Source organism: Heliangelus exortis, chromosome 18, assembly GCF_036169615.1.
Source record: "Heliangelus exortis chromosome 18, bHelExo1.hap1, whole genome shotgun sequence".
Lineage (NCBI taxonomy): Eukaryota > Metazoa > Chordata > Aves > Apodiformes > Trochilidae > Heliangelus > Heliangelus exortis.
The window spans coordinates 15,230,905-15,245,570 of NC_092439.1; the positions used below are offsets into that span (position 1 = coordinate 15,230,905).

A 14,666-nucleotide genomic window follows, 5' to 3' on the forward strand; every position below is an offset into this window, starting at 1 on the left:
GGTTTCCTCAGGTTACAATTAGAACCATTCCTTCTCATCACTGATCAAATATTCATTTGAACATTTAGGTGTCAACTTCATGTGATCCCTGACAGATGAAACAGAGCAGCTGCAAACCCTAATAGCCAGGCATGTAAGCACTTGTTTGCTGGCAGAACTCAGCAAGTTATTATTTTTATTTATCACATCACATTTTTATTTATCATATCACAGTAGCCATCCAGAGCACTTGAGTGAGATCTCATTAGGGAAAGTCTTGTACATAACTCACTCAAAAGACTGTGTCTGCCTTGAATAATGTAAAGTAAACAACTTAGACTGAAAATATGGCAAATTTCTACAGCTAACCCAGGAACTGAGTTGTATTTTTGAAGTTGTAGTCCAGTAGCTCAGCCACAAAGCCTACTCTAGCCAAACCTAGCCAGCCACTAAACCTCTAGTAATTGCCACTGCTTCAAAGTTGCTTCCAAGGGTAAAGCTGCCCCTGTAGCCCTATAGAATAGAATCAGCTCAGCTTGTGGACACCTAAAAAATCCCTCAGTCATTAAAAGCAACTGATGCTTGTTAGCAAGCAGTACCTGTAATACCAACACTGATTAATATATAATATCAGAGGTTTGCTTTGGAAACAACCACAGCTTTTATCTCTGTATTTTCTTTATAAAGAAAAGTGGTGTGCAGAGGGTGAGCCAGAGATGTGGCTTTTGCAGAAGTATTGGTGCCTGATGCTTCCTGACCTTGAAAGAGGAAGGGCTGGATTCCTCCTCTAGGACCAAACAGTCTACCCTCAAATGCCAGAGGAGAAAGGCAGGACACCTCTATACTCAGACCTTCCCAAAAGAAGGAAAAAAGGTGAGAAGTGTCCACCATCTCACCTCTGAAGCCCTGGCCCCCTGGAAGATGCTGTACTCTTAGCACATCTGCAGCTCAGGGACTTCCAGGTGAGCAACACCTCCTGGCTGGACTCCAGGGAAAATCATCCATGGAAAAGGTCTGAGGGCTTCATGTCAGCAAGCCCAGGCTCCAGCAGAGGTACTGAATGCTGAAACATTCACCAGAGCTACATTAGCAAGGCAGTAGCTGAGGCAGCAGTAAAGAGAAACTAAACTCTCACTTCAGATGGGTGGATGGCACAAGGCAACACTCTGAAAGGAAAGGGCGTTTTTTACCAAATATACTCAGTGGTGTGTCTGTTCAAATGGAGAGCAGAGAAGTGGCACAATTATTTATTAAATAATGGGCTTACCTTGTAGGTGTTTATTGGCAGATGAGGTGAATGGACCAGATTCCCCACTGACTGTGTCACCATCACTAGGATACTTTTACCTGTGGAGCTGCAGTGGTGGGACCAGCCTCATCACCCTGCTCCTTACTGCTGCTCTCTGGACCTCAGAGCCTGAAACAGGTGGCAGGGAAGCTTCAGCTAGGGAGGGATGCATAAAATGCAGTGCTGAAGGCAAGAGCCATGGAAAGACACTGCAAGACCACAGATTTATTTTTTATGTCCCCCATGCTTGTTGCAGACTGGAGCTCCAGATCTGCAGTAGTAAATTCTTTCAGAAAATGAGTTCCAATCAGCTGTGATACCCTATTGCCTTTCTGGCACATCAGCCCTGATGTACAAGGTTATAAAGGCATTCAAAATCTCTATTTTGGGCACCTGACCTGGTGAAATTAAATTATGAAAAGACAGAAGAATTATATTAGCTTTTCAGTCAAGGGAGAGCTTAACATCTCAGAGAGGCCTCCCCTGAACAGATTACCTAAACAGATTACCTACAGAATTCCCTGTCCCTGCAGACAGGCTGATTGTGCTCTACTGAAAATAATCCACTTGACTAAAAGTAGCTGTATTTCTGTCTCAAAAATCATTACTTTTTATGAGTAATATTAATGTCCTTAAAACTGTCAGTGCTACATAAAAACTGAGGTCACAGAAGTATTGCCAAAGTTTGTAATATTCCCAGGTATCTGCAGGCATTAATAGAGAGAAGACTCATTAACACAGAGATTAAGAATCCAAACAAATGCTCTCCTAGCTCCTGACAAGTGCTCAAAGTCCTCAAAGAATATGCTTTTAAGATAAATTTCGTAGCAATGTGAACTGCTGAAGAACTTTCAGGCTAGCTACATACAAGAAACAACAGAAATACTTTCTAAAGAAACTAGTTTGCACTGGAAATAAATTGCTTTCCCCATTCAGAACAGCAAATGTCAAATCAAACAGTGCTGGGCACTGAAATACAGACACGAAGAGACCAAAGCAGAGCAGTGGTATTCTGCATGTGTGAGTACAACCTAGAGAAAGAGTACCCTGATCCCTCATTAAACACCATAAGCAACCACTGTAATACAAATAAACCTGCTGAAAAACATTTGCATATTCAATACAAAGTGAATTGCTTTTAAAAAATGGTTTTATATTTTTATCATACAAATAATGCTGATCCTTGCACAAAACTCATTGCATTTATGCATAGTACCTGTGTTACATGCATCAAAGTAATCCAAAAACTATAAATGACAGAAGAAAAAGCAGACCAGTGAAAAAGAAGAGCAAAGAAACGAATAAGTGAAAATGACAAGGAACAACAAATTTAGGTGAATGATGCCCCTACATCTCTTCTGTTTGAAAGAAAACAGCCCAGCAAATTGCAGGTACCTAGACACACACCATCATGAACACATCGGTGTCATGGCTCAGTCTTACATGAGATGGTTTAACTTGGTCCAGATCCAGCAAAGCCCTTGGACTGATGTTCACTTTTCAGCTTGTGAGCAGTTCCACTGAAGCAAAACTTCAAGCAGGGAGCATTTGGTTAAATTCTTTTTTGGGCAAGTCACCAAGAACCAACATGGCTAAGTCCAGATTCCTAAAGATCCTGACTCAAGTCTCAAAAATATTTTTAAACATTGCTTTAAAGCCTTTGCCCTCACCTAAGGATTAGTTTGGCTCAAGCTTCTTAAAGCCATTAAATGATCAGGAAAATCCTTATTCCAATCAGTTGGCTCACCCTGGCAGTTACTTGTCCTCAGCCAAGAGGGCTTGAAACTTCAGAGAGATTCCTGTGTGGCCACTCTTTTCCTGTATCCCTCAAAGCTACTTCTGTCCCCACATTCTGCAGTCTCTGCATTTAATCTCTCGCTATCCCTGGCAGTTGCTTAAGTAGCCACAGGAGCAGAGCAGTTTGCTGCTGGATGCAACGTGTGGGGATGAATGGAAGGAAATCAACTTCAGCTGGTAAAACACCTTCTGCTATAAACATATGGGAACCATGATTTAAAAGCCCTTTCATAAAGATATCTACCTAACACTTTTAAACAGCTCTTTTCATTCACTCCTGATTTGAGGATAAAAACAATCTGCTAAAAAATACATAGGCTACATGCCAAAGCAGAAGTGGTGATTAATTTGCCTTGAAATACAGTTATTTTATGGAAACATTACAAAGTTGATGACCCTGTGTCATCATAAAAAAACCAAACAAAACAAGTACACAGTCCACACTACACTGGATTTTCCCTGCTAGCAAAGGGTGAGTAGAAAACTAAAACCCAGGAACAGCTAAAAAAGAAATTCCTTTTCAAGCTCCACAATGGATTGTCTGCAAATAAGCATATTTTCTTTATGGATTAAATTAAATACTTGATAATTATATCCTGCACTTCTATACAGCCTTTCAAAATTTGAGGTATTTAAAAGCAACACAAGCTTTAGGAGGGCTGGGGAGGGACCATGAAATTAAAACTAAAGTAGCTCAGCCACATTCTCCATTAAAGGAATTAGGACTTCTTTTAAAACTACCAGGAAAAGCCAATATCCGATTTCCTGGGCCTAGCAAGCCTTGCTCTCCCATAGAAAACTGTAACACAAGTTCCTTGAGTCCTCACTGCCAAAACATCTCTCCTTTGGTTTCTATTGAACACTGAATGGCAACACACAGCTCAGCATCCTCACAACTTATGTTCTTGTGTGAGGTTGGCAGGAGGAAACATCTCAACAAACAAACAAACAAATCCAAAACATCTAACTAAAATCAATATCTTAAAGCCTTATTTTGACATCTCCCTATATGGAGCTTACTATGAAGATAATCCTTTCCCCATTTTCAAACCAAAAAAAAAGATGATTCAATTACATTTCATTCTAAAATAATTAGGAAATTTTACTCTGCAAGACAGAACAAACATAAATAAAGTGAAAAAACACTACTTTCCTATATTATCACCCATTCTTGTATATATACTGACAGTCCTTTGTTCTTAATTATTCACTATAATGCATTTTTTTTCCACGTAATATAGCATGAAAATAATGTCTCCTTTATACATCTCAAGTATATATAAAACCTTCTTTTCAGTAACCAAACCAACTGTCCAGTCTGCCCTTACTGGACATTTTCTGTTCTATACTGCTCATGTGGAATCACATGCCATGGTGATTCTTACCTTAGGGATGAGAACATCTGTGAAAATTACTTCCAGTGAGAAGGAAGAACATTTTTTCCTATCATCCTCAAACATCTCAGTTGGAAGGGTTTTGTTGAATACAAAAAATTAATCACTGTTTGGACAGAATTCAAATATCAACAAGTGTAATTCAGAAATAAGATCTGTAAACCTTTTGAGTGAATGGCAACAGCCTGCAAGAATGGAAGCAGTTTTGGTACTTGAGCCATCAGAGACATTGCAGCTGCCCTGACAGCAATGCTGCTTTAATGGGCATTAAATTCACATGATGCAGGCCTCCAAAAATAAAGTTGAAGTACCCAGGCTGTGCTTTAATCTGTGTTTATCAATGACATTGTCAAAGATGCAAATTAATAAAGGAGAGCTGCTGCTGATCTATACTGAATGAGTTCTGGGCTGGGAGAGCTAACAGAGCCTTAATCTGCCTTTACCTATTCCCCAGTTACACTAGTTAAACTGCTAGTTAAATTGCTAGTTAAGCTGCATGTAACTAGCACAGAGAAAGCATGTTTATGGAAAAGAAGAGTGGATGGCTTCTCATGGGGTTTTTGTGCCTGGGAAGTGTTATAATATTAGACTTGATATCTACAGCAACAAATATTTATGTTATGGTTGATCAAATCAAAACTCAATCTGAGACCAAACATCACCTGCACTGAGGACCACAAGGAGATCAGGTCACAGAAAATGGTTTGCCTAAACTTTCAGGCCAGAAGTCAGAATCTCAGCATACAAAGGGATGTGCAGAATCCTAAAAGCTGTCAAACTAAGCAGTTCAGTTTTCCTGAATTGCCTGCTGCATTCCATATCAACAGACCTGGTGAAAGCATTTCCCATTGCTACATTTTAAAAGATTAAGGTGTTTTGGATCAAACAAAAAACCTGTTCTTTTTTTCTTTTTAACAGAATAAATGGCTTTAGATACTGTCAAAAACATTTTTTTTCACCTACTACTTACTCCTTCATTGCAATAATGGGGCAATTTCAAGCTTATGACAGTGGTTGGTTACCATTAAAATGGCAAGATACATAATAATAAATAACATATACATAATAATAAATAACATATTTACATAACAATGTAAATCACCACTTTTCCATGCAATGGACTAGAAGGTGGAAAAAAAGGCTTAGACTACAAATACTTCATCTCATCACCAGAACAAGAGAAAATAAGACCAAAACATGCAACTGAAGTTCATTACCTACTGCAGTGATGACACATGAGGCTGAGAAGTGCTTATTGCTATTTCCTATTGGGCAGCACATTCTCTTTCACAAGAATTAGCAGAATTACTGTTTTCTTTCCCCCCACACTGAGCAAACAGCCATACAGAGCCAGAGAGCAGTCCTGTCACACATAAATATGGCCTTTTGTACACCCCTTTACTGATGTGAACTGTCCTTTTCCATCAGGCATTAATTAATTACCCAGGGTAATACAGATACCAGCACAGGATAAAGACAGCTCTGCCTCCCCATTGCAGTCATTTTCACTTCTACCTTCCCAACCTGCCAGCATCCCAGTTCTCTGGGAGAAAATGTGTGTGATGCTCTCATGGAGCCCAGCAATGTGCCAGGGTCTTCATAGCTGCTCTCATAAACCTGATTTCATTGACTTCAATAAAACCAAAGTGATTTTTATCAGCTGAGGAACTGGTCTGACCTCTATAGAACAGAATACTGTGCACAATAAAAGCCCAAAGACTGAAGCATTCTGAAATCCAAGTACTTAAGACACAGAGAAGAGACACATTTCTAACTGCTTTCACATATATGACAAATTTGCACAGACTTCAGCACGAGAGGTACTTCCCTGGTCACAGACTGGGGTTAGTTCATTGCTATCATGGCACTAATTGGTTCATTGGCATCATGGCACTAATTTATTCCAGCTCAGGTTCTGTCCTTAAACTCATGTGGCTGCAGAGTGCTCTATTCACTGAGGATATACCTCATAATTCATCACCTAATCCATTACCATGGATTAGGGTAGGGGAAAAGCAAAAAATCAAAGCAGCACCAACAAAGATTTTATAATTTAAATAAAATTGAGAGCTGTTATTCTTTCTGTTTATTTAAATTATCATTTATTTCTTACCTCACAGACACAAGCAAGCTATGGTTCAACTTCAGTTCTCTCAAATTAGGTAGATAGGCACCTATGGGAACAGAATAAGGAAACACTTTGCAAACTTGGGAGTAGAGTGAAGGAAACTTCTGGCAATTACAAGTTGAAGCACCTTATTTTACATGCACGTGATACCTGTTTCTGTCATACCTGTGCTGGAACTCTTCTGAGAAAATTAATAAGATTATTTCATTCAAAATGCATTTCACCCTTTGCATTTTTGCAACATACACACACAGTCTGGATGACTACTCCATTACAGGTTTTGGAACCTCTCTCTGACAATTCCAGCAGAGACAGCAGAAATTGGCTTGATGGGCACCTGTCTTCCTTGGTCTGGTTCCCAATCCTTATTAACTGAGTGATACTCTGAAGGGGTCAGGGATGCTTTAGGATATAGCATTCCATGACCTTGAATTCCTACATAAAGCTCTTGCTTCTTTCCCCCAGAAATCCTTTTCTACCTATTTAATGGTAAGTAGTGATGGACTTATTGGATCCACATTTAAGTAAAACTTCTTCAAAATGTAATTTTGAGTCAAAAAACAAAAGCATAATATACCACATTACAAGATCATCTCTCATAGTTCACAGGTCCCCAAAATGCTACTTACGTTTTGCTAAGCACTGCCTTTTCCCTTTAGTTTTCTAATGTGATCCACTGTTCAACTGCATCCAAGTTTCCTACTTGTGAAAATCTCAATATTCTGTTTTATTGCTTTGAATAATGTTTTTGTTCTGCTCCCATAAGATATTTGCATTTTTTTGTTTCTTCTACAGGCATCTCTGAACCAAAGAGATTCCTCCAAGCTGCAGAATAAAAACTCAAGTCCCAGGGAACATTTGCTATATATTAACAGCAAACTTTTACCCATTCCCACTAGCAGAGTTTACCCATTGCTCATAAGTATGCAACCATGCAGAGGTTATACCAATTTTAGACAAACCAGATCATCACTAAAACATTAAAATCTGTTCTTATCAATGTCCCCTGAATAGTCTCTCTCTGGCAAGGGTGATTTAGCAGGACATCAACAAAACAAAAAGTAGAGTGGGAACTCAAAACCAAGGCAGTCATGTTGTTCATCCCATTTTCTCAAACAGAACAAGCATTTATGGTAAAAATATTTCAATAAATTGTCTTTCTGAAGGAGCATAATATATATGTAATGCTATTTGGGAGTGACTATAATCCACATTTTGAGCTTTATGTTATACTGCAAGCATTTAACTTCATGGTTTTGCAGAGTTCTTTAGAAAACTGTGCCATTTTTTAGCCTTATTTTTTAACCTTTTTCCATTTTCCATAAAAATTTTGGTGTGAATTATAAGATTCCATCCTCATCCTGCAGGGTGTTCTTTCTCCCAAGCAAGTTTTATGAAATAGGGCAACAAGATAATGTTGAGTCCTGACTAGGATCTCTGTTATTGAGAGATAACAGCAGAAAACCCTCACAGACAAAGATCAAAATCTAGATTAAAACCAAAATTATTACCATGTTTTTGGTAAGAAATCTGAAGCACAGAGAGATGAAATTACTTCCCCCCAAGTGTTAAAGGAAAGAACAAGAAGGATGCAGAGGCCTCTCCAGCCCCAGAACAGCAGTGGGTGATACAGAGCCTTGCCATAGATCAAAGGGTTACCAAGCCAAGGGTATTGCAAAGCATTCCAAAAGCAGATGTAAAAAGCTTGAAAAACCTGTCATGAAGGGTCAAGAAGACTATGGAAATGGAAAGACTAGCTCCAGAAAAAGCTTTCCACTGAAGGCTTTTAGGATTGGTTCAGGAAAAATAAAACCATTAAAGGATTCAAAGAGTCAGAGTGACAGGCTGATGTTAAAATGTTCACATCTGGTTATTTCATTATTGCAATTTGAGCCTCCATCTCAGGCACTGTACTGTATTTTGGCACAATCTGACCCTGGGAACTTGTTCAGTGTTAAGCTCTAATTTACTGTTAACTAGACTGAAATGTATACTATGTGCACTGGTACAAAGTTCTGCCAAGAAGACTTTTGCAATACATTTCTCCCACTCTGCAGGTTCTTCTCTCCTTTAACTTTCACATTCAGAATGTAGTTGTTCTTTAGTGCTACGAGTTCATCATCCATTTGACTTTGCTGGTTTTTATAGTTCAACCACCTCCAATGCTCTGATACATACATTAGAGACTGGAAGATTGAGTTGAGAAAACTGTAAAATGAAGATGACAAAATAAGAGATCTATCCAAATGTAACCACAAACTTCTACTTTTCTTAATTGTAATGCTCATGGAATCTTTCCTGAGAGCAAAGACACAATTAATTCTTATGTTAACATAAAAATACTCTAAAATACCAACTATATTAAATTCTAATGTTATTAACAGTACAGCCTATTCCTTATCCTGAAACTGACTGCATACTGTATTTAAAAAGTAGAATGGCCCAGAAAAATGCTACTGACCATAGTATAAGGCTAAGAATTCAGAATGGCAAGCAGTGTTACCTCATCAGTCTACAATTCCCTTTCACTAAATACTCTTTTTGTTATCTGGCTCCCAAATTACTAACTATCAGCAACCTACTAGTTCTAAACTATTCTACTGAACTATCTCAGCGGAACAGAACTAAATGAAGAATAAAAAGAAGTCGAAGTGTAAGGTAGGTGAATAAAAGTGACACGTTGTCAGAGTTTAACACTGGCCCAACAATCAACCAAGTGACAGATGCTGTTGATCTCCCTCCCTGACAGAGAAATGAGAGAGAATAAGGGAAACTTAAGGATTGGAAGCTAAACTACACTAGCTTTAATGAAACAGTAATGATAAAAAGAAATATATATATATATATATATACACACACAAATATAGACAGAAGCAGTGTCATGTTCCTCCCCCCTTTCCCCAGTAACACCCAGGTCAACACCAGGGAAGTCCCAGGCTGGGTTCCTGGAGCCAGCACAGCCAGGAGCTGGGGGCAGAACACACAGATTGAGGATACCAGACTACAGGAAGTCAAATGGACAGAATCCTCCCAGGATGGTGAAGAGGTGAAAAAGGGTGAAGCAAAAGTACAAGACAGAAAATCACCTTTATCCTGGCCCAAACCAGGACAGGTTTCTAACCTCGTGATCCCACAAATTTATCCCAAGTGTAACATCTATGGGACGGAATCCTCTGTTTGGTCAGTGCTGGTCATTTCCCTTGTCTGCTCCTCCCTAAAGGAGGGTCACAGGTGTGATCTCTTTCCTCCTTTTCTCTTTCCAGAGCACAAGATGTTCCTCAGAGCTGAGCAGTGCCCTTGGCTCTGCAGCCCATTGTCCAGCAGTAACTATAAACCCTGAGGGTTATCAGGAGTAGAAGCAGGCACTGACTGAGAAACTGGATATTCATTCCAGCAAGTGCAGCTGCTTGGAAGAGACTGAGCTGAAAGGAAGACTACAGGAAAGAAAATTAATTCTATCCTGGCCTAAACCAGGACACTGCTTCACTCAACAACATTGCCTTAAGTGTTCCACTACACCAGTGATGCAGATCCAGCATGTAGCATCTAGATAGCTGACTGGGAGTACAGAGAAAACAACCTAGATGCTGTTTTTATTATATTCTGCAAGGTACAGCACTTAGAGCACTTGTTTACACTATGATGTATACTCTAGGTAGCATAATAGACCTTGTTTTTCTATTGTTATAAAAAGAAATAATCATGGCTTGACTTTTTAAGCTTTCTGAAGTATGGACTACCAAAAAACATACACAAAAGAAATTACAGATAAATACTTGCACTGGCATCAGGTAACCTACATGTTTTGTTGATCCTGCAGCACAAAACAGGCATGTGAACACAGGCTGCACTCTTCTAACAAAAGTAACCTTATACCTGAGTTAAACAGGCTATGTTTAACTTAGGCTGTGTTTGATCAAGCAGGATACACCACCTTGATGTTATTTCCATGCATGCTCTAACTGTGCAGCTTTTGCACGTTTCTGGGCTGAACTGGGCAATGCAACTGGACATAAAACCACAGCACCTGGTTTGGATGAGGGGACCAAGTGGATCTTCATCAAGTGGATCCTCATCCACATCGCAGATGACACTGAATTGAGTGGGAGTGTTGATTTGGTTGAGGCACTGCAGATAGATCTGGGCAGGTCAGGTTGACAGTCTGGGGTCAGTGGTGTGAGGTGTAACAAGACCAAGTGCTGGGTCCTGCAGTTTGGTCACAATAATCCAAAGTAATGCTACAGGCTTGGGGAAGAGTGGCTGGAAAGCTGCCTGGTGGAGAAGGATCTGGGAGTTCTGCTGGATGGCATGAGCCAGCAGTGTGCCCAGATGGCCAGGAAGGACAACAGCATCCTGGCTTGTATGGAGAACCCTGTGTCCAGGGGGAGCAGGGAAGTGACTGTGCTCCTGTACTCAGCTCTGGTGAGGCCACAGCTGAAGTACTGCATTCAGTTCTGGGTGCCACAGTGTAAGAAATACATTCAGGTCCTGGAGCACATCCAGAGAAGAGCCACGAGGCTGGTGAGGGGCTTGAAGGGTGTGTTGTATGAGGACAGACTGAGGGAACTGGGGTTATTTAGTCTGGAGAAGGCCAGAGGAGATCTTAATTGCAACAGGGGAGATCTTAATTGCCTCCCGTGCTCACTGTACTTGGTTAACCATTCCTGACAAATCAACACCAAAAGACCCACTAAAGCCTATCAGCTGCTACATTATTGTCACATGAAAATGAACTGCTCGGGCTGAAAACAGCAGCACCCAATTTCATGGACGTGACTTCTTTTGGCAAGAAAATGTTAACCTCAGTATTTACTCAGCTTCATCCTATCAGAAGAAGGACTTGGTTGTGGCAGGAATCCACATGACAGAATGTGACTGCCAAAAATAGGAAATTCCATCTCAGTGTTAACTCTGCTGCAAAGGGAATTCTTTTGGTACTTCCTTACTTCCCCAGTGCAGTGGTGATGACACAGAAATGAATGACAAGCATTAGGACTATTCAAGGCTCATAAAAATAACACTTACATAGAACCTTCTTTTAGTACATCATTCAGCAGAGCCTGAGGCAGCAGAGGACAGCAAAGAGGCTGCTGGCAGCATGAGCAGCCTGACACACCAGTGGAGAGATTCAAACTTTGGCTACTGTCGTGCTAGAGCAGTGCCAAGGAGTCCAGAGGCTAATGTAACCAGTGAATCCTCATTTAGGGCCTAGAAGCATGTAACTGAAGAGGAATTTGTTCAGACTAATTTGCTTTAGACAAAATTAGTGTCACTCACCCCACTGCCAGTCTTCAGTCCTATTTAGAGACTCACAGAAGAAAACAGAGGTCAAGGAAGGAGAGGTAGCAGGGAGATGATGTTTCAAGAGCTCCTGAGCAGGACAGTACTTTACACAAGCTGATGATCTAGAGTCTCCAGTCCTGCTTCAAGACACAGTAACTGAAAATTTGAGACAGTGAGCAAAAGATAAAATGTTTTCTTACCAAAGCTTCCCAAGGTGTTCTCTCTTGTATCCACTCGCATCTCTAGGGTCTCCACTTGCTGCAGATCATCTGCCCCTGTCAACATTTTCTGTAAAGAGAAGGAGAGAGAGATGTATATTCTCATGCAATAAACCAGGTGACACCAGAGCATAAAGGCATAGAAAGGCTTTCAACCAGTGCTTTATCAATAAATACTCAGGGTCAGAATGGTTAGACAGGTGATCACATTGAAACAAACTTACTATTTGAGACCTTTCTTCCTCTTAGCTCCAAATTATTCAAGTCTTACAGAGCTTTTTGTCCTTGTTTAAAAGGACCAGGAAAAAAACTGCCTATAGTTATAATGACCTGAGACTGCCTGAGACACCACCACCAACTGCCAGCCTATTGATGTGGCAGTTACAATGGGGGTAATGACAGTTGCTAATTGAAATAAGTCAAATTTTAGGAAAAAAATCACATTTGGAGAAAAATCACATAAAAGAAAACAAAAGAGGCATGCAGAATAAAAATAGGGCTCACATAACAATGAAATAGTAAAAATGAGACAAACCCAGGTTCCAGTTAGAGAAAAACACATCCCAAATAGCCAACAGCCTGGCCTTGAGCCTGCAAGAGAGGTGTCAGGGATGAGAAGGAGCACTGCCCACAACCCCCACAACTTACCTTGGTTACAGCCTGGAGCACTGGGGAGAGAAACACTGAGTAACTGGATTTACTGCATGAACATACCATTAATATTGTAATGAGCTATTAGCATATTGAAATACCCACCCATAGGCCAGACAGACCCCTGCTACAAGTGATTCACAAGTAATGAACAAGTTATATGACAAGGTAACCCACCTAGCTGACCTAGGGAAGCCAGTTGATGCAATCTTTCTGGATTTCAGGAAGGCCTTTGATACTGTCTGTGACAGTACCTTCTAAATAAAATGCCCAGCACCCAGCTGGACAAACATTTAATGTGATGGGTGGAGCTCAAAGGGTCACACCAGGCTGGCAACTGGGCACTAGTGGCGTTCCACAGGGATCCAGTCTAGGGCCTGTTCCTTTTAATATATTCATAAATGACTTAGATGCAATACCTGAAGACTTACTAATTAGGTTTGCAGATGACACCAAATGAGAAGAAGCAGTTGACACCCCTGAGGGCAGAGAGGTCCTGAGAGGGACCCAGACAGAGCAGAGTTCTGGGCAACTGCCAATGGTGTGAAGCTGAACACAGAGAAGTGCTGGATCCTGCACATGGGACGTGGTAACCCTGGATATTCATAGACCCTGGGCAGCCAGAGGCTGGAGACTGCCCTGCAGAAAGGGATCTGGGGGTTCTGGTTTGATGGGAAGTTGAACAAGTGCCAACAGTGTGCCATGGCAGCCAGGAGGGACAACCTAGTCCTGGGGTGCACCAAGCAAGGCAGTGCCAGCAGGGCCAGGGAGATGATTGTCCCACTTCAACTCTGCACTGCCCCAGCCCCATCCTGAGTTCTGAGCAGCTTTGGGTGCCACAGTGCAGAAAGAACAAAAGAGCTACTGGAGTGTCCAGAGGAGGTTGGTGAAGGGTTTAGAGGCAAAGCCACAGGAGGAGCAGCAAAAGGCACGGGATCTGTTCAGCCTGGAGAAGAGAAGACTGAGGGGAGACCCCATAACAGCTCAGTTCTTCCTCACTGGGGAATGAGGAGGAGCAGGCACTGACTTCTTTTCTCTGGTGATCAATGATAGGACCTGAGGGAATGGTAGGAAGATGTGCTGGGGGAAGTTTAGGCCAGATATTAGGAAAAGGTTCTTCACCCAGAGGGTGACTGAGCAACGGAAGAAGATCCCCAGGGAAGTGGTCACAGCACCAAACCAGCCTGAGTTCAAGAAGTGTTTGGATGATGCTCTCAGGCACGTGGTGTGATTCTTCAGGTGCCCTACACAGGGACAGGACTTGGACTTGATGATCCTGATGGGTCCCTTCCAACTCAGCAGATTCTGTGACTCTACGACAACAAAAAGCCCCTGACCCTTTGAACATGGGCAGTGACATTTTTGAGCACTGCCACTTTAAATGGAAGCAAGGAACTGGTTAACCAGTCCTGGGTGTGAATGATAGAATAGTATTAGAGATAAGGTTCTTTCTCATGATTTTGGGAATGAAAGCAGCACTGGCAGTTCAGGAGATTGAGCTTGCTTTGTGGAATCCCACCCTGATCCCCTTTCTGCACAGACATGGATATCAGAGCAGTGATTTCACTCTGAGTTTAATGGACATGGACCTGTTCTGGGGACACACAATGGGAGCAGAGGATGGCTGAAGTGACCCAAATGGACCAACCCTGGTGTTCCTGCCCATGGTGCTCAATGTAAAATTGCTCCTCAGAGAAGAGGTTTTATGTATGAACGGAGGATCTTTCCTAATATCCTGAAGTCTGTGCTGATACATACATGGAGACCTTGCCTTTTCAGAGTTAAGCAGGATGACAGAAACAAGCAGGAGCTACACACAGAGAGAGGGGGAAGCTCTAGGACAGGCAGTGAAAAATACAGCAAGGCTGTGAAGTCTTAAGATACCAGGCTGCAATTCCTCAAGCAGCTGAAGCCATCTCACGTTACGA

General features: G+C 41.3%; 2 protein-coding genes across 9 annotated transcripts in view; one reads left to right on the plus strand and one right to left on the minus strand.

The window, feature by feature from the left end:
* The window catches only part of LOC139804605 (mucin-5AC-like), a 284,635-nt gene that overhangs the window by 76,493 nt on the left and 193,476 nt on the right, over positions 1 to 14,666 (plus strand). The window lies entirely within an intron of this gene.
* LRRC56 (leucine rich repeat containing 56) overlaps positions 1 to 14,666 on the minus strand; it is a 46,407-nt gene that overhangs the window by 23,697 nt on the left and 8,044 nt on the right. For 4 of the 8 annotated variants that reach the window (XM_071761779.1, XM_071761775.1, XM_071761782.1 and 1 more), the window contains exons 2-3: positions 12,070 to 12,157; positions 6,572 to 6,632 (exon numbers count right to left, since the gene is read on the minus strand). The exons of 1 other annotated variant lie outside the window; for it this stretch is intronic. In XM_071761779.1, coding sequence (XP_071617880.1) covers positions 6,572 to 6,632; positions 12,070 to 12,157 — 149 coding nt within the window. Of the gene's footprint in view, positions 1 to 6,571; positions 6,633 to 11,863; positions 12,010 to 12,069; positions 12,158 to 12,735; positions 12,788 to 14,666 lie in introns of those variants that run through there. 3 more of the 8 variants (XM_071761778.1, XM_071761777.1, XM_071761781.1) reach the window with 3 other exon arrangements.